General features: G+C 50.6%; 1 protein-coding gene across 1 annotated transcript in view; it reads left to right on the plus strand.

Annotated features, from left to right (window-relative positions):
• Nucleotides 1-18,139, plus strand: part of ADCY9 (adenylate cyclase 9) — an 84,228-nt gene extending 66,089 nt beyond the window's left edge. Inside the window, 6 exon segments of the mRNA XM_061549119.1 lie at nt 2,030-2,235; nt 5,474-5,633; nt 9,718-9,881; nt 11,223-12,012; nt 12,645-13,244; nt 13,246-18,139. Coding sequence (XP_061405103.1) covers nt 2,030-2,235; nt 5,474-5,633; nt 9,718-9,881; nt 11,223-12,012; nt 12,645-13,244; nt 13,246-13,473 — 2,148 coding nt within the window. The 3' untranslated portion in view covers nt 13,474-18,139.
• Nucleotides 18,140-18,847: the final 708 nt, after the last annotated feature.

An 18,847-nucleotide genomic window follows, 5' to 3' on the forward strand; every position in this document is an offset into this window, starting at 1 on the left:
GTTTGCATGTTCTCCCCCGTGGATTTATCTCCCGGTCCTCCAGTTTTTCCCTCCACATTTAGAATCGACGTGCGTTTAGAGTATTTTGCCGCTATGAATGCCCACACGATGAGCTACTTCGTTGAGCTATCATTTGTGGCCAAGTCGCTTCTCAAAAAGAGCTGTGTAACTCAGTGGACCTTACTTGGTAAAATAAAAAACAGTTTTCCGTTAGTATTCAGATCCAGGATATGTTTGAAGGAGGGAAAATGCACTTGCGAACCAGCTGTGTAGTGTCGGAGAGCTTTCACGTCACAGCGGGAGTGAAGCAAGGTTCTGCCCTGAGCCCCCATCCTTTTCATCCTGGTGCTGGACGCACCTACGAGAGATAGCACAATGCAGACGACATTGTGCTATGCGGTGAAAGCAGAGGGGTAGTGGAGGATGATTTGAAGATCTGGGTGCAAAAGATTGAAGAGAATGGGTAAGAGGATCAGTCGGACAAAGACTCGGTATATGGTGGCAAATTTCAGTGGAAATAATTCAGAAGGAGGACTGCAAATTGGAAGTGACCAGTTAATGAAGACGAACAAGTTGTAGCACCTGGATGCAACGATGTGTGGTGATGGATGAGAACAAGAACAAGGGATGGATGGCTGAAATGGCGAAAGATGACTGGTGTAGTATGCGATAAGAGGGGGTCCCAGTTTGGTTGAAGGGAAGAGTGTGAAGTGTATAGTAGTGTATAGTGTAGTGTATAGTACAAGACAGTGTGAGGCCGGTGCTGTTGTATGGGGCCGAGTGCCGGGGCACAAGAAAGAGGGAGGACCAAGCTCTTGCTGTCACAGAGATGAGGATGTTGCGGTGGATGTTTGGGGTTTAACAAGGAAGGACAGGGTGACAAATTAAGAAGCGAGAGGAAGACACAATGTGGTAGACATCACAGAGAAGTTGAGAGAGAAAAGACATTTGTGGTTCGGTCATGTGGAGAGACAACAGGAAAATGATGTGGGTCAGAAGGTGGCGAGTGATGCAAGTGGAAGGAAAGAGATGAAGAGGAAGGCAGAAGAAGAGGTGGGGCGACGTGGTGCGGACATGGTGGCCTGAGGAGCGGAAAGAGAGCTGACGCAGGACAGGGCAGTGTGGAGAAGGTTGGCAAGGACAGGGGACCCCACATGAGTGGGACAAACGCGTGGAACAAGAAGAAGAGTATTCAGACAGCGAGCACCTGCAGTTTCTTGCTCGCGTCCCTGCTGGCAGAAGGGCCTCCCGCTTCGAGAAAGCTCTATAAAGAGCCCCCTCTCTAGTGGGTGTTTTGGCCTACTCTTCCACACTGGCCACACATCTTGGAAGAGGTGCACATACCCACGCTTTAGGCCACCCGCACGTGACCTGCCGATGGACTTATCTGTGGTGAACCCAATTTGACTCGTGGGTGGACAGAGGTGGGAGGGATCAAAGAAAACTTGCCCATTGTTTCAACTGTAGCGCCGGGAGGTTGAACTGACGACCTCTGGATTGCGAGTCCAGTACGCTGACCGTTACACCGTGGCGGCATCCCAAGTCTATAATAAAACAAATTGCAGCCCTCTGTCAATCCACGATGAGGGGCCCTCCCTCACCATGTCTATCATGGGGGTTGTACGACCACACTTGATCACACTGGTCAGTGTCATTGATCACAGCTCAATGTGGATTGGTGCAGAGGAGTGCAGAACCAGCCGGGACGCAACTCGCCGCTGATGTTAGCCGCGGCTGGGATCATAGCGCATTGCTAAACACCACCGCCACTGTTCCATCCCATCTGAGGTCTACGCGGCCTTGAATTATTATCTGGTGCGGCGTATAAATATCTGCACCAAATAGGTTCTCGTTAACGGCACTTAACTCAGCAATCCCTGCAAAGGGGATCTTTGTGTTGTCCACACCACCTACTCATTCACCGCGCCAGCCATTAGTACGCGCTCATTCACGGCGCTTGTGGCCAAGAGTCCGTAACCGCCTTGTGCGGCTATACGGGAGGTCATTGTCCGCTTGTGCCCGCCTGCAGGTGGCTAACGGGCGGCACGTGGATACGTTCGCCAACCCCACGTTCAGCTCGCTGCTGGACGTGCTGCTGTCGTCGCTGGTGTTCGTGCTGGCCTCGCTCGCCTGTCTGCTCGTGCTGCCCCCGTGGCCCGAGGTGCCCCTGCTGCCCATGGTCACCTTCGCCGTTGCCTTCACCCTGCAACTGTTCTGCCTGCTCGTCTCCATACGGTCAGCGTCGCCATGCTGGTCGCATTCGCGCTATGAAACTACTCGACTGTAGACTGTTTTAACGCGTAGGCTTTCGATTTAAAGCTTTCGCGACTGCAGGGATTCATGTGCTTGGTTCTTTCGGTAAAGTCACGTAGAAGGGAAATAATAAAATTAAAAAAAATAAAACATTATAGTATTAACATAATAAAATACGATTGTAACATAATAACATAATAAAATACGATTGTATTTTATTATGTTTTTTTATTTTTTATTTTATTATTTCCCTTCTACGTGACTTTACCGAAAGAACCAAGAAGATGTAGGCTTTCGTGACCAATATCCATAATACAGGTTGTTTTTTTTCTTCTGCGATCTAACCCAAGAAACCAGTCTTATAAACTGGACTATGTTTTATTTGACCAGGTAAGGCCCACTGAGCTGTACTTGTACACGGCTCTTTTTCACAAGTGACCTGGCCACAAATGATAGCTCAACGAAGTGGCTTTTTCGCGTGGAAATTTACAGCGGTCAAATACTCTGAACGCACGTTGATTCTAAAGGTGGAGGGAAAAACCAGAGGACTTTGAGAAAAATCCACCCGACCATGGGGCGAAAATGCAAACTCAAAATATACACAGGCATCAAGGTCGAACCCACAACCTCCTGTATACCGAGTGAGATAGTTAACATCTCGCCACCACAGCTTCCTCGTGCGCGCTGCGTGCCGTCGGCTGCTCTAGGACACACGAACGTTGAGGATCTTCAATTCCTGCGTCCATTCATCTTCTAAGGCTCCGTGTTGTTGGCATTCACCTTGTTACCAATTTTCTTTTGGCTTGATTTAGCATTGTTTATTTGAGAACAAAAAATCGCGCGGAAAATTAGTAAGACGGGAAATAAAAACCATACCTCCATTAAAACATGCCACTTACAATCAGGACAAGCCCGTTTGTCAATCCACTACTGGATTAAGGCCTCCCATGACCATGCGGGTCTTGGGGGTTACTTGACCGTGCATCACCACACTGGTCAATGCGGGCCAGTGAAGGCGGGGAAACATCAAAGCAAAGCACAAAACTGGATTTTTCTGCCCACAATATAACCTCGCAGGCTCCTGCCCACAATATAGCCTCGCAGCCGCCTATGACGTTTGTGTGTATGTATGTTGAACACCTTTCGCACCGTACGTAGCTAACCGTGCTATTTGGAGGTGCGGATGAAGGACAAGAAAATAAACACGTCCTGCCCTACATGGTGGACACCCATATAAGCACTAACAAGGCTCAACTCCTGCTTAGCTTTTCAGATCAGATGGTGTCAGGTGCATTTCATGCGATTTCATCGTAGGCTTATCACTATAAATCCTTTATATGCGTGGCAGCTAGAGTCCTCTCGTCCTCTGGCTTGAGATGGCTGCCACCTATGGGTCAGATGATTGTGTGCCAGCATTAACCAATTGGTAATGAAATATAAAAAAAAAATTCCTAAAAAGTGTAAAAATTTGGAAAAAAAATTTCACGAAAATTAATTGTCACGCACAACGAGTCTGTGCAAAATGTCAGCTCGATTGGATCACGGGAAGTGGGTTAAAAAACGACCGAAAGATTTGCACGGTCGTAAGCGTGCAAGCAAGCAAGTGAACTTAATATAAGGGATTTAAAAATGAAGGGCACCACGGTGGCGAGATGTCAACTACCTCGCCTGGTATGAAGGAGGTTGTCGGTTCGATCCCAACCCTGATGCTTGTATATTTGCAGTCTGCATGTTCTCCCTGTGGTCGTGTAGATTTTCTCTGGGTTGTCCGGGTTTTCCCTCCACATTTATAAACATGTGTTTAGAGTATTTGGCTGCAATACATTTCCACGTGATCAACAACTTGTGGTTAGGTTATGGCTCAGTGGGCCTTACCTGATAAAATAAAAAATAGTTCAGTTTAGGATTGTAGTGGCATGGAATCAAACTGATGTTTGGAGATTGGCAGCAGAGGAGATGAGAGTACTCGTGGTTTTTCTAGAATAAAAGAAAAAGATTTTACATCAAATTTGATGTTGAGAAAACAGCATGATGGGTAACTCGGGATTAGGAACTGGTTAAAGACAAAAGACCGAGGTTGTTGGGCCCATTATTTGAGAACAGCAGATGAAAAGGCTGCAAAAAAGAGTACAAAGCAAGCGGAACAAGACCAAGAGAAAGACTGCCAATAAGATGGAAGGGGGCTCATTAAGACTTGTAGAGAAGAGGAATCACTCCGGCAATATTGCAGAGTTTAACGCTTCACCATAAAAGAGAGAGAAATGAGAAGTTAAAATATATTTTCATTGGTACAAGTCGATTAATTTCTCCTGCTTCTGTTAAAAAAACAAATGTTACCATTGCTGACTGTCGTCAAGAGCCTTCGTAAAGTTACAGAAGCACAGAGCCACGTGGTATCTTACACCTCGGCTCTGAGAGTCCTAATTTTAGGCCGCAGGGTGGGAGTGTGATGATGGCGCACGATGGGAGGAGGTTTGCCCTACCCGAAGCCAGTTGTCGCAACCGGGTACCCGATACCCGTACCCTACCCGATACCCGGCTACCCGTACCCGACCGGGTACGGGTATGGATAGCCGTTTGCGACCCTGGTGCGGCCGGGTATGGGTACGGGTAGACCGTGAGTCACTGGTGAGTAACTGTTTGTCACTCATTTCGGGTAGGGTACGGGTAGGGAACGGGTACCCGTACCTGGCCGGGTACGGGTAGCCGTTTGCGACCCTGGTGCGGCCGGGTACGGGTAGACCTTGAGTCACTGGTGAGTAACTGTTTGTCACTCATTTCGGGTAGGGTATGGGTACGGGTAGGGAACGGGTACCCGTACCTGGCCGGGTACGGGTACGGGTAGCCGTTTGCGACCCTGGTGCGGCCGGGTACGGGTAGACCTTGAGTCACTGGTGAGTAACTGTTTGTCACTCATTTCGGGTAGGGTATGGGTAGGGAACGGGTACCCGTACCTGGCCGGGTACGGGTACGGGTAGCCGTTTGCGACCCTGGTGCGGCCGGGTACGGGTAGACCTTGAGTTACTGGTGAGTAACTGTTTGTCACTCATTTCGGGTAGGGTATGGGAACGTGTACCCGTACCTGGCCGGGTACGGGTACCCATTTGCGACCCTGGTGCGGCCGGGTACGGGTAAGGAATCAAAACCCGTTTGCGACCTCTGCCCGAAGCCCGTGTCGCTGATCCATTGCCGCTGCTCCCTGCTGCCGCCGCTGCTACAGGATGGTGTTCTTCCTGGAACACGTCCTCACGTGCACGCGGCTCGTCATGGAGTTTGTGTCTGGCTGGATCCCGCGCCACCTGATCGGGGCGCTGTACGTGTCTCTGCCGGCCGTCATGGTGCTCACGCACTTCACCTGCCACCTGGACTCACGGCACACGGTGCGTATTGCGTTGGGCACGCGCTGGGCACACACCGGGCATGATTTGAACTTGCAACCTTCCAATTGCGAGCCGCTCGCTCTACCTCTGAGCGACCAGGCCGGTCCAACTCACAACACACGGTGCATATTGCGCCGGGCACACGCTGGGCACGCGCTGGGCATGATTTGAACTTGCAACCTTCCAATTGCGAGCCGCTCGCTCTACCTCTGAGCGACCAGGCCGGTCCAACTCACAACACACGGTGCATATTGCGCTGGGCACGCGCTGGGCACGCGCTGGGCACACACCGGGCATGATTTGAACTTGCAACCTTCCAATTGCGAGTCGCTCGCTCTACCTCTGAGCGACCAGGCCGGTCGAACTCACGGCACACGGTGCATATTGCGCTGGGCACGCGCTGGGCACACACCGGGCATGATTTGAACTTGCAACCTTCCAATTGCGAGCCGCTCGCTCTACCTCTGAGCGACCAGGCCGGTCCAACCCACGGCACACGGTGCATATTGCGCTGGGCACGCGCTGGGCACACACCGGGCATGATTTGAACTTGCAACCTTCCAATTGCGAGCCGCTCGCTCTACCTCTGAGCGACCAGGCCGGTCCAACTCACAACACACGGTGCATATTGCGCTGGGCACGCGCTGGGCACACACCGGGCATGATTTGAACTTGCAACCTTCCAATTGCGAGCCGCTCGCTCTACCTCTGAGCGACCAGGCCGGTCCAACTAAAATAATGTGGTGAAATTACATGTAGAGATAACAACATCTAAATTCAGAGCCTCTACTGTCGCTTTCACAAGATTCACTCTCCTGTTGAGAATAAAGTAAGTGGATCTTTAAAAGTCAGTAACATGTCTATAAATAGATAACTGTTTTATTGAAACAAATAAGTAGACATTATGCCTCCTTTCCAAATCTGTATCCACGTAATATTTTTTTTAAGTATGTGTTTTCATATCACAATGGCCACATGGGAGTATTTTGTCAGCATAATGATATGCATGTTGAACTTATTTCACGCAGAACATAGCCAACTGTAATTGGCTGCATACAAGCAAACTCTGGAGCGGTTTGAACCTTCAGTTTCTCATTAGCAGTCAGCCTTGCTTGAGCCAATGCTGGTGAGCGAACTGCCAGATGTTTGTCGGCAAGGGGGTCCCTCCCTCTGAGAATCCACGTATTCATTTTGCTCTGCAGCCTTGTTAATTCGCGCTGCAGTAGCGGGAGTCGGCCACCAGGGGTAGCTCGGTGGGCTTCCGCATCTCTCTTGAGAATGGGAAATCCAAAACTCGGCACACAGGCCCCAAGCGCCACATCCGGGTTTCCGTGTTTACAATTTTTTTTTTACTTCTAAACTATCGTTATTTTTCGATTTAAAGCTTTCGTGACTGCAGGGATTCATGTTCTTGGTTCTTTCGGTAAAGTCACGTAGAAGGGAAATAATAAAATAATAAAAATACAACATTATTAAATAATTCTCACGACGTTTCGGCCACAACGCAAGCAGCCGTCCTCAGGTGAAGAAACAGGTCTGTCGGAAAGACAGCGTCTGAATGAATATAGTTATTTTACCAGGTAAGGCCAGCTGAGTTATATAGAACATTTTCAGAAGCGACCTGGCCATAAATGATAGCCCAATGAAGTGGCTTGTCATGTGGAAATGTTATTGCAGACAAATACTCTAAACGCATTATTCTAAATGTGGAAGGAAAAACGGGAGGACCCGAATAAAAATCCACGTGACCACGCGGAGAGAGACATGCAAACTCCAAATTTACAGCGGTCAGGGTTGGGATCGAACCCACAACCTCCTCCTTACCAGGCGAGGTAGTTAACATCTCACCACAGCTGCATGTGTCCTGCCATCATATGCAATTGATGGAGAATATTGGCGGATTGATGAGAATCAGACTGTGGTACAACCCTATAGTGAAAAGTAGGTGGGGGGGGGGAGTAAATGGTAAACTTGAAAACACGGGCACATTATACTGGTAGGAACCTCCTGGTTACACCAGCCCACAAGGGATTATTGTGTCCGTCCAGTCGTGCAGGGAGGGGCTGGGTGAGGAGGGAGAGGCTGGGTGGGGAGGGGAGGGTGGGGAGGGGCTGGGTGGGGAGGGGCTGGGTGGGGAGGAAAGGGGCTGGGTGGGGAGGGGCTGGGTGGGGAGGGTGGGGAGAGGAGGGGCTGGGTGGGGAGGGGCTGGGTGGGGAGGGTGGGGCTGGATGGGGGGTGGGAGGGGTGGGGCTGGGTGGGGAGGGGCTGGTCACCCCGTGGTGCCCTTATAAAACTCAACGTTTAACCTACTCACGCCGGCTTGTGCCCGCCCTCACAGTCGGGCATATTTGCGGAATACACCACGCCGCCGTTGACCCTGGCCATTGACCGAGCAACCCAACGTTCCTACCAGCTCCCTCCGCAGGAATATGTTATGGTTATGGGTGTTTGCCAAACTGGCGAACTTGTAAATAAAATCCACGCTGCTGTGATATATTGCAGTCACGTTAATTGACAAATGGTTCAGCGGTAGAGTGAGCGGCTCGCAGTTTGAAGGTTGCGAGTACGAATCCTGATTGGATGGTTGAATCGGGCCACCGTCCCTCCAGGGTTAATAAACTGAGTGCGACTTTGTGGGAAAGCCATTACACGGGACCATTGCCGTACGTATAGACTCACCCCTGTCACAGCAGCGTGGAATTTCTACCTCCGGCTCAGGGATGTTAGTAGGACATGAGCACAGCTTAAAATGCTGATTTGGAGAAAAAAAAAAATGTTTACTTCATAAGAAACGTAGAAGGGGTTGCTGAGAGTACTCAGCGCATGCTTGGAGCGTTTCCCCCACTCGCTCAGAGCACGGCTTCATCTGGGTCTGAGCGCCCGCAAGTGGGGATGCATTGCCGCTGCGCCGCAATCATGCCCGGCCACTGCAGGACCTGCTCTGGTTGCTAGGGCTCCAGGTTGACAGTTTTTTTTTCTTTCTGATAGGTGTAGTGTGCGGGGTTCGGGGCGGGTCACAACTCACTTTTATGATTTCATTACATGGGGCCATTGATTTTGAAGTGAAGTTTTATTCTACATTACCAGTGTATTGGCTTTTACCATTAATTGATATTTACTGTCTTGATTTTGTTCCTTGGGCATTGCTGTTTTTTTTTTAAAGAGCTCGTTTTTTTTTATTCCGTGATAACCGTCGAATATTGCGCGTGCGCGTTTAAGATTCCGTGGCAATGTTCGCTGCCGCAGACCATTGTGTATCGCAGCTATCCATGGTCGGATCCGTCAAGTTCACAACATTTCATAAATTTCGATTTAAAGCTTTCGTAACTGCAGGGGATTCATCTTCTTGGTTCTTTCGGTAAAGTCACGTAAAAGGGAAATAATAAAATAATAAAAATAAAAGATAATAAAATGATTCTCATGACGTTTCGGCCACAACGCAAGCAGCCGTCCTCAGGTGAAGAAAAGGTCTGTCGGAAAGACAGCAGTCTCATTCAGATGCTGTCTTTCCGACAGACCTGTTCTTCACCTGAGGACGGCTGCTTACGTTGTGGCCGAAACGTCGTGAGAATTATTTTATGATGTTTTATTTTTATTATTTTATTATTTACCTTCTACGTGACTTTACCGAAAGAACCAAGAAGATGAACATTTCATTAATTAGCAGATTGCGCCCGTGTTGCTTGCCCCCATGCCAAACCTGTAGTGGAACCCTTTGACCCTCATGACCATGAGACAAAGATGCACCGCGTTAAAACTGGCAATAACGGTTTCCATCTCGGCATACACAAAGCCATGGTGCGTCCAACATGGAATGTATCTTTCAACTTCTGCCCTACTGTAACGAGACGAGCCTTGAGTAATTTAGCAGAATAAGTCCATGGTAAGGTACCTGCCCGAGGAAGACCAAGCCTAGAAGAAGCCCTGCAAGTGGCCCGTTCTCAGGTAGTCCGAGCTGGGGGTGTGCACGGCATTTAAGAAGAGACGGGCGATCTGGGTGAATGAGCATCTGCTGATGAGCGTTTGGGGGGGTTGTGAGGGAACTGACTTGTCCCCCCCCCCTCTCCGTCCCTCACCTCGGCAGACTCGCCTGTTCTTCTGCTGCGTCATGATCGTGGGTGTCACTCACTACCTCAATTTCTGCCAGCTGAGCTCGTGGCTGCGCTCCAGCCTGGCGACGGTGGTGGCCGCGCTGCTGCTGCTGCTCATCTACGTGCCCGTGTGCGGGGACAGGCCCTGGGGCGCCGGGTGAGCACGACGTGCGGACAGCAGAAGTCGCAGACGGGTTTTGATTCCGATGTAAAGCTTTCGTGACTGCAGGGATTCATCTTCTTGGTTCTTTCGGTAAAATCACGTAGAAGGAAAGTAATAAAATAATAAAAATAAAACATAATAAAATAATTCTCACGACGTTTCGGCCACAACGCAAGCAACCGTCCTCAGGTGAAGACCAGGTTTGTCGGGGAGACAGCGTCTGAATGAGCAAGCAGCCGTCCTGAGGTCTTCACCTGAGGACGGCTGCTTGCGTTGTGGCCGAAACGTCGTGAGAATTATTTTATTATGTTTTATTTTTATTATTTTATTACTTCCCTTTTACGTGACTTTACCGAAAGAACCAAGAAGAGGGTTTTGATTCCTTACCCTTACCCGTACCCGGCCATACCAGGGTCGCAAACGGGTACACGTACCTGTACCCTACCCAATACCCGGCTACCCGTACCCGGCCGAGTATCGGGTAGGGGACCCGATTGCGACCTCTGGGATGAAGCCATGTTGCAGGTGCGGGTGGGCTGATTCTAGGAACTTGAATTGTGAGAAGAGACAAGACGTTGGGAAATGAGTGACAAACGGTTACTCACCAGTGACTCACGGCCTACCCGTACCCGGCCACACCAGGGTCGCAAACGGGTAACTGGGTATCGGGTAGGGTACGGGTATCGGGTACCCGATTGCGACCTCTGGGATGAAGCCACGTTGCAGGCGCGGGTGGGTTGATTCTAGGAACGTGAATTGTGAGAAGAGACAAGACGTTGGGAAATGAGTGACAAACGGTTACTCACCAGTGACTCACGGCCTACCCGTACCCGGCCGCACCAGGGTCGCAAACGGGTACCCGTACCCGGCCGGGTACGGTTAGCCGGGTATCGGGTAGGGTACGGGTATCGGGTACCCGGTTGCGACCTCTGGCGGGCAGGCCGGTTTGGCCAACATGAACCGTGGCGCGCGCACAGTTGGCTGTCTTGTCACGAGGGATTTCATTTCGGAAGATAGGACAACGTGTTAGGACCAATTATTGACATGGAAGTACAGTAAGCGCCTGCCTACTGGCAGAGGTAGCAAAGGAGACTTTTGGTTATTATCGCACAGAATAGGGAGAGAAGAGAGTCATTATTCTGGGTTAAAACAAAGGGAGTACAAATACTGAAAGCAGCAGGGGGAAGACTGCAGCTCACAGGAGTAGCAGGAGAGGAGAGGCCTCCCGTTGTGTGGAGAACCTTCAGGGTTGACCTCCGATCTGGTCAGTTTGCACTGGCTGGAGGGAAAAGTCTCACGGTTTTGTGCTTTGCCACGTTATTCTCTCCATCGCAGCAATGAGTCCCTGCCGCTGAACGTGAGCGCGCCCGTGGTGTCCGTGCCTCTCGCGACGCTGTCAGCCGCCCAGGGAGGGCACGGCGGCAACAATGGGAGTGTGCGGGGCTGGGAGCTGGCGGCTGATCTCCTGCTGCTGGTGCTGCTCATCTGGTTCCTGAACCGCGAGTTCGAGGTGGCCTACCGCCTCAACTACCACGGCAACGTCGAGGCGGAGTTGCACCAGCGCAAGATCCAGCACATGAAGAACCAGGCCGATCTGCTGCTGCACAACATCATCCCCGGGCACGTGGCCGACCAGCTGAAGGTGCAGCCGCACTACTCCAAGAACCACGAGGACGTGGGCGTCATCTTCGCGAGCATCGTCAACTTCAGCGAGTTCTACGAGGAGAACTACGAGGGGGGCAAGGAGTGCTACCGCGTGCTGCACGAGCTCATGTCCGACCTGGACCAGCTGCTGGCGCGCGAACACTACGGGGGCATCGAGAAGATCAAGACCATCGGTGCCACCTACATGGCGGCGTCGGGACTCAACGTGCCGGAGCCGCGTGCGGGTGATGCGCACGCGCACCTGCGCACGCTCTTCGAGTTTGCGCGCGACATGATGAGCATTGTAGAGGACTTCAACAAGGACATGCTGTGGTTCAACTTCCGCCTGCGGATCGGGTTCAACCACGGGCCGCTCACGGCCGGCGTCATCGGCACGACCAAGCCGCTGTACGACATCTGGGGCGATACGGTGAACATCGCCAGCCGCATGGACTCAACGGGCGTCGACTGCCGCATACAGGTGCCACCCACCCCTCCAACTTTGTGTTGCTCGTTCACTCGCTGACTCGCTCACTCGCTGACTCGTTCACTCGCTGCCTCGCTGACTCGCTCACTCGCTGACTCGCTCACTCGCTGACTCGCTCACTCGCTGACTCGCTCACTCGCTGACTCGCTCACTCGTTCACTCGCTGACTCGCTCACTCGCTGACTCGCTCACTCGCTGCAACTACAACAGCACAGCAGCATCACGTGATTGTGGTCGTTTCCGACACGAGCAATCTTGTAATTCTACAGGGACCAATGCGTTCCCGATTTTGCATTTATAAACAGCCGGTGGTGTGACCAGCACTAATATATGATAGTGAACGTATGGGCAAGCATAGGGAGGCGGTGCACAAGAAATGTTTGTTTTTTAATGCTTGAATGCACAGAAATAAGTGTGCGATACGAGGTGAAATGCGAGTCTGGAGGACCCTCGACGCTGTGGGTGACGATCTCTCCACATCCATACATCGCCCCGTCAGACGTGTCCACAATAAATCCCACGTGTTTCTTGACCGCATGGCACCGTCTCTCTGTTGGACCCTTCGCATTGTGCCCTCGTGCATTCTCCCAACCTCTTCAACGTCGCGTGCCCCCGCCCCCCCGCAGGTGAGCCAGGAAAGCTACCACGTGCTGTGCGACATGGGCTACCAGTTCGACTACCGAGGCACGGTCAACGTGAAGGGCAAGGGCCAGATGAAGACGTACCTGTTCCCGCCCACGGACGGGGGCCACGCCGCGCCGCAGCCTCCGCCGCCGCCGCTGCCGCCGCTGCTGCCCATGACGCCCGACATCCACACGCAGGTGGACGGCAGCATCGGGCGCTCGCCCGCGGAGGAGGAGGCCCACAGCCTCCTGGCGTCGCTGTCGGCGTCCGACGCGTGCATCATCACGTTCTCCGAGTCTCCGCCGCGCGGCGGCGGAGGGGGCGGCGACTCCCCCCGTCGCGCGCTGGCGGGGGGCGTGCGCGGCCAGCGCGCCTCGTCGCTCTCGAGCTTGCCGCACGGCGCAGGTCCCCGCGGGCGCCGCCGTGGCTACGCGAGGCCGCCCATCTCCGCCGCCGCCGCCGCCCTCGCGTTCTCCGCGCCGCCTCCTCCCGCCCACAACGGCGTGGGTGCCGACGCGCGCCCCGCCGAGAAGGGGCTGCGGACTCGCAGTCGCACGAGGGAGGACGGCGGCAGAGAAGGCGGCGGCGGCGGAGACTGCCAGTAGCGATTTGGACGATGGGGGTGGCGCAGTGAAGGACAGCAGCAGAGCGAGCAGCGGAGTGGACAGCGACGAGGGCAGCGAGGAGGAGGAGGAGGAGCCTCCTCCTCCAGGACCGTGTGGTGGCAGAGAGGGCGGGGGCCTCGTACCGGAGTGTCGGCCCAACGGGGTGGAGTGTCGCTTCCCCGCAGAAGCTGAGCGCGCTGGCATGTGCATGCAGGACTCCGTATGAGGCCCGGCCTGGCACAGATGGTGGTGGTGGGTGGTGGCTGTCTCCTGAGGTACACAGGACGACTCTTCAGTTAGGGGTCTCCAGCCAAGACTTTCAACTGCTTAAGTGCCTTGCTGAAGGGAAGCCTGTGTTTGCTTAACGTTGTTGTTTTCTCGAATGGCTGTGTTCTAACGGCAGGGCAGGCGATTAAAACCCGAATTTCACAATTGTGGTGTTGGGATCTTGGAAAAAACAAGGTGGTGACTTCATGAAGGGGAATCAGCAGCTGACTGGAAATGGTCTCGTTAATAATTATTATAATTATGTAGCTGAAAATATACAAATACGATTGTTTACACAGTTCATGTGTAAGTATTCACCAGGTACAGAAAGTTCTACTCAAGCTTAGGGTGGAACAAGACCCCGTCAAAAGTCAACTTTTAAAATGACGAAACCTGCCAGTGCTAAACATTAATGGAGGAGTTTTCGAGCTTCACCACTAGCAACGTAAATTACCGTTCCCTCGAAAAAAAAAGAATCCCTAACCCGATTAGAGACTATGATAGTGACCATTTATTTTGCTAAAAAATCCCAGGGTCACCATAGCTACGAAGGGGAGCGTTCCCGTGATAAACAACTTAAGTTATGGGTACATTTCGAATACAACATTTGAACTTTGTCACGGGCAGAAAAATTTGCCCAGACTTTCGAACGACGTCGCGGGGTTCTTAACTATTTCCACCCTTACGTTGTGCAGCGGAGCTTTTAGTGATTTCCCTGACCGGAGTCTAGTGGCGTCACCTCCTTGGCTTGACGGGGGAGACGTTTGTGCCGCCCGCCGCTGCCCCATGAATTAAAACTCGAGGCGCGAGCGCCGCGCAAGTAGCGTGACGCGTGTGCTGGCCCCGATAGCACCGAGAGGGGCAGGTGCAGCTCGGTGCTTAACGTTGCCGGTGCCCCGTCTGTGTTAATGCGGAGACGTACGCACACACACACACGCACCAAAGCCTGTGTGCGGAATGCAGCTTTAAAAGAGAAGGGCATTTGCGTAAAAATATATGCATTTTGCGGTCTTATTAGCCCGTGGAAGTGGACTGTACATAGTTTACCCATCGCCGCCTTTTGTGGACGGGATGCAGTGCAGTATAAAGGAGCTGTCCGTGGGTGTTTGTGTGTGCGTGTACATGTGTTCATAGATGTGTTTGTGTTGCACTGCATACATACATGCACGTATGTATGCGTGTACGTCTGGCGTACTTGTCTTCGCACACATCTGCGTGTGTGTTCGTCGCGTCTGTACATACCTACGTGTGTTACGTGTATATGTGTGTACATGTATTTGCGAATACGTATCGGTGTAAGTGTGCACGTCACTGTGTACTTGTACGCGCGCATCTTTGTACTCCTATTGAAGCCTCAACAATTGCGCAAGCCTTTCCCCTAATGAAAACAGCAAACAGTGCAAATGTGAGCGGTAGGCCGGCTGCAGCCGCTGAGCAAACGACCAGAGCCAGAGACGCTCCCGTGGGGTTCTGGCTCAGTAACCAATGTCTGTACCGCGTGTCAGAATTCACACTTCCGAAGCAATTGTTCTTTTTTTGTGCGTGTGCGAAAACAAGGCTCGCAGTGGCTTTTTTCCCCCCCCTCCGTGTGCGCCTTAGTGCTAAGCCTCAGCGAGACGAAACGCTTGGACGGGCACGGTGCTGCTGCTGGGACGCAGTGGTGGACCTTGACATAGCAGAATTACAGACAGCGGCCGCAGTAGAATTGAGGAGGCGTCGTCTGCAGAGCTCCGTGATCGCCAAACACAAGACTTTATGCAACTTTACGAACCAAGAACTGTTAGTTTTGAACTCTTTTACCAGAATGCTGCACACATCGGCCAAAAAAAAAAATGGTTTGCAGATCGCGACGCGAACACGTGTACAACCGACCCCGGGCGCTCGCGTGAATTTGTGGATTTTTTTTTCGTCCTACAGTCGGGACCCTTTGCTTGACTGCTCAGAGCGTTAACTTGAGGGCAGGTGGGCACCGAGTGGAGAGGGCTCGACTCCTGTATAATTGGCCAGGGTCTGGGCCCCCTCTCCCCATGCAGTCTTCATCTTGGAAACGAAATTATCGATGGAAATATTTGTCAAGGAGGCGTATTTTATTTGGGTGAACCGATGACTACGAGTGGAGAAAAATCATCAAGCATGACTACGGTGACTACGATTACACCCACCAAAGACCATCGCTTGACTGCCTTTGATGAGACGAAATGAACGAGTCTGATTGAAGGCACAGACGCAGATAATTTAGTAACATTATGAGAGACTGCAATGCAGAAGGAAGACCAAAAATGGTAATTGGCTATGTGTGTATTTTGAATGATTGAGCGATCTCATAGTATTGGGTGGAACAAATTGCCACGGCCTTCGCGCCAACATTAAACCATGAGCCGACTAGACCAAGAGAATTATTCAATGAAATCCACCTACTTAAACCTGAATAAAACTCCACAGGTTGCCATCGACTAGATACGGAACACGACCAAGAATAAAATGCTCTTACAAAATGAACACTGCTCCTGTGCCCACGTCACACCACACCGCGCACCCCCCAACACCTTGCGTCAGTGCGCATGACTACACCGGATCGATTGGTTGGTGCATGTCGCGCAAGGGCGCAAGGCGAGACTGGTTTGTGGGCAAATCCTGGGCCATGGCGTGAAACCAATGATGTCTTAAATCTCCTGCATTTTCACTGGATCTTTGAATTTTTTTTTTTCTTTTTCAAATTGCCTCATCCGGCCGCTTGAATTTTTAAAAAAAATTCCCGTAAAGAAGTGAATTTGTCCTATCCTTGTACATTTTTGCGATTGACTGAATTGCTAACTTGGGGTTTTTTTTCACTTGCTTTTTTGTTTAAGAAAAAAGTGTGTTGCATGGTATTAAATTTTCTAATTTGCCATTTCATTGGAAGCAACCTTTACTCACGTGCCATGGTCCACGCCCAGAACGCAAGGCAATCCTTTTCGGCAGAGGCGTTTCATTCAGGGGGCGTCGTACGCATCATTGCAAGCAATCAAGCACGATCAAACGTGGAGGATACAGTCCAGATCAGAAAAATTGCTTCTTTCATTGTGTACGACTTTTGGAGACTCTAAAACTTTCGATGGTGACACGGCCAGACAGGCCACTTACCCACAAACCTCTGCTTTGAGCAACCTCCCCCCCCCCCCCCCCCCCCCCAAGTTACATTTTTGCTCTTAAAGTTCTGCAGCAGCCAAACAAGTGTTTGCCATATCTAACAAAATTCTTATTTGGAAAAGGAGTTCCGGTTGATGTCGGCTGCCCCTGTTGAGCGAGTGTGGGGTAGTGGTGCTCTCACGTTATTCCCCTCGTCGTTTCCGGTGAGCTGCAATGTTTTTCTTTTGGGTCTCGTGCGCCAGCCGGGTTCAGGACGCAAACGCACTCACGGAATACTCCAGCCCCCCCTGCCCCCCTGCCCCCCCAGCTGCACCGTGACGTTAATCTGTGTGGCATGTGACCACGCACGGCAGGTCTTTGGCTGCATCATCACATGCGATTGCACATCCACCGTTCACAAGTTCTGACACTATTATGCAATTCTCTTAAATGTGTAATTTAGTATATAAATGTAAAAAGTAAAAAAATATATATAAATATATCTTAATGCTTTAAGTAATAATAGGAATCGATGATGAAGTATGTTAATTGTCACAGTTGCACCTGCCCCCCGGGGGGCTGTCATTTTGTGATGTAGCAATACACGACAGTTTTGGTTTGACACCTTGTACATTTTGGGAGACGTTCATCCCAGTCCATATGCAGGCAAGAACACTTGTGTTTTTTTATAATTGGTTGTTGGTGAAGATTATAAAGACACCAGGTGAATCCAGTATTGTGTGTGTGTGGCCAGGCTTACCGTGGACGTGAACTGATCATTATGGTGTTATCCATGCCACCAATCCTCCCCCCTGATATTCCCATCGGCTGCGCAGAGAGCAGGGGTAGTAGTAGCCTTGTGCACGGCACTGGGAGAGAGATGGCGTAAACCGCGTTCGAGGATGATCGTCCCAACTAATTTTATATATGCCCTGCACATTTTCCCGAATTTAAATTTGCATTACAGCAGGGGGGGGGCCCTTAAGCTTTGTCCTGAACTGTTTTGGGGTCATGTTCTCTTTTCATGTTCTCATTTTTGCCCATTTTGCTACCGGTGTTGGCTACCCTGTGAAGTTTGGTTTCATCATCGGAATCTGCTACCAAGTGACTCGCCAGGCATGAAGCAGCTCCGGGTTTAGCGACACATCTGGACTTCCTTCGCATTTTCAAATGTGTGTTTTTTTTCTTTCATACCAATTGAAGTGCTTTGTAATGTCTAAAGGCAATGAGGGGGGACCTTCTGGTGTGCAATGTAGGAGCTGCTTCTTTCCGGGATGTATTTCCTCTTGGTATGCACATTTATCGGTTTGGAATTAAACTTTGCTCCGTAACTCACATACGTATCAGGATTGGCTAAAAAGGCTTAAAAGTACATAACGTGTTTGAAACTTTAAAGAAAAGATCACCATGTGCGTTTTCAGCATATAGCATTAATTTTAGTTTTGTACGCGACAAGGAGGCATGTAACGATGCATCAATTCCCCGATTAAAATCAAGTCGTACCCTTGCGATAAATACATTGCATTGTGCGTCTGAGAATTATTTACAGTTTATGCAAATGATATGCAAGTCTTACATTCGGGTTAATGGGGCGAACAAAAAAACAAAGAACAACAACAAGATATGTAAATAAGGTTATGAAATCTTGACTTTAAGCTTTCGTGACTGCAGAAATTCATATTCTTTGGGTCTTTCGGTAAAATATATTTTAGAAACCACGATGTTTATATCGCAACACAAGCGGTCGTCTTGTGGTGCAAACCTGTCTACGTGACTTTACCGAAAGACCTAAAGAATATAAGGTTATGAAAGTGAGATGGCAATTATCAACCTCGAGCCATGACAATTAATTCAATCATCTGGTGGCGGTGGAGGGGGGGGATGACTCATTACATGCCTAGCGACAAGGAAGCGTTTGCAGGAACCTGCATTAATCTGCAGGTAGCATCAACGTACTGAGTAGCCCTCCTTAGCTTGGTATCCTCATTGTCTTGCCCTCGCACCTCCGATTAGCACGGTATGGCTACGTACGGTGTGAAATAAATTTCGATTTAAAGCTTTCGTGACTGCAGGGATTCATCTTCTTGGTTCTTTCGGTAAAGTCACGTAGAATGGAAATAATAAAATAATAAAAAATAAAACAATATAATAATTCTCACGACATATCAAGAGGAATTTAGCATATTTATACATAGCATATTTATATACTAAATTCCTCTTGATAT

This window comes from Lethenteron reissneri, chromosome 10, assembly GCF_015708825.2.
Source record: "Lethenteron reissneri isolate LAM-NWPU_2019-01 chromosome 10, ASM1570882v1, whole genome shotgun sequence".
NCBI classification, from domain to species: Eukaryota; Metazoa; Chordata; class Hyperoartia; order Petromyzontiformes; family Petromyzontidae; genus Lethenteron; species Lethenteron reissneri.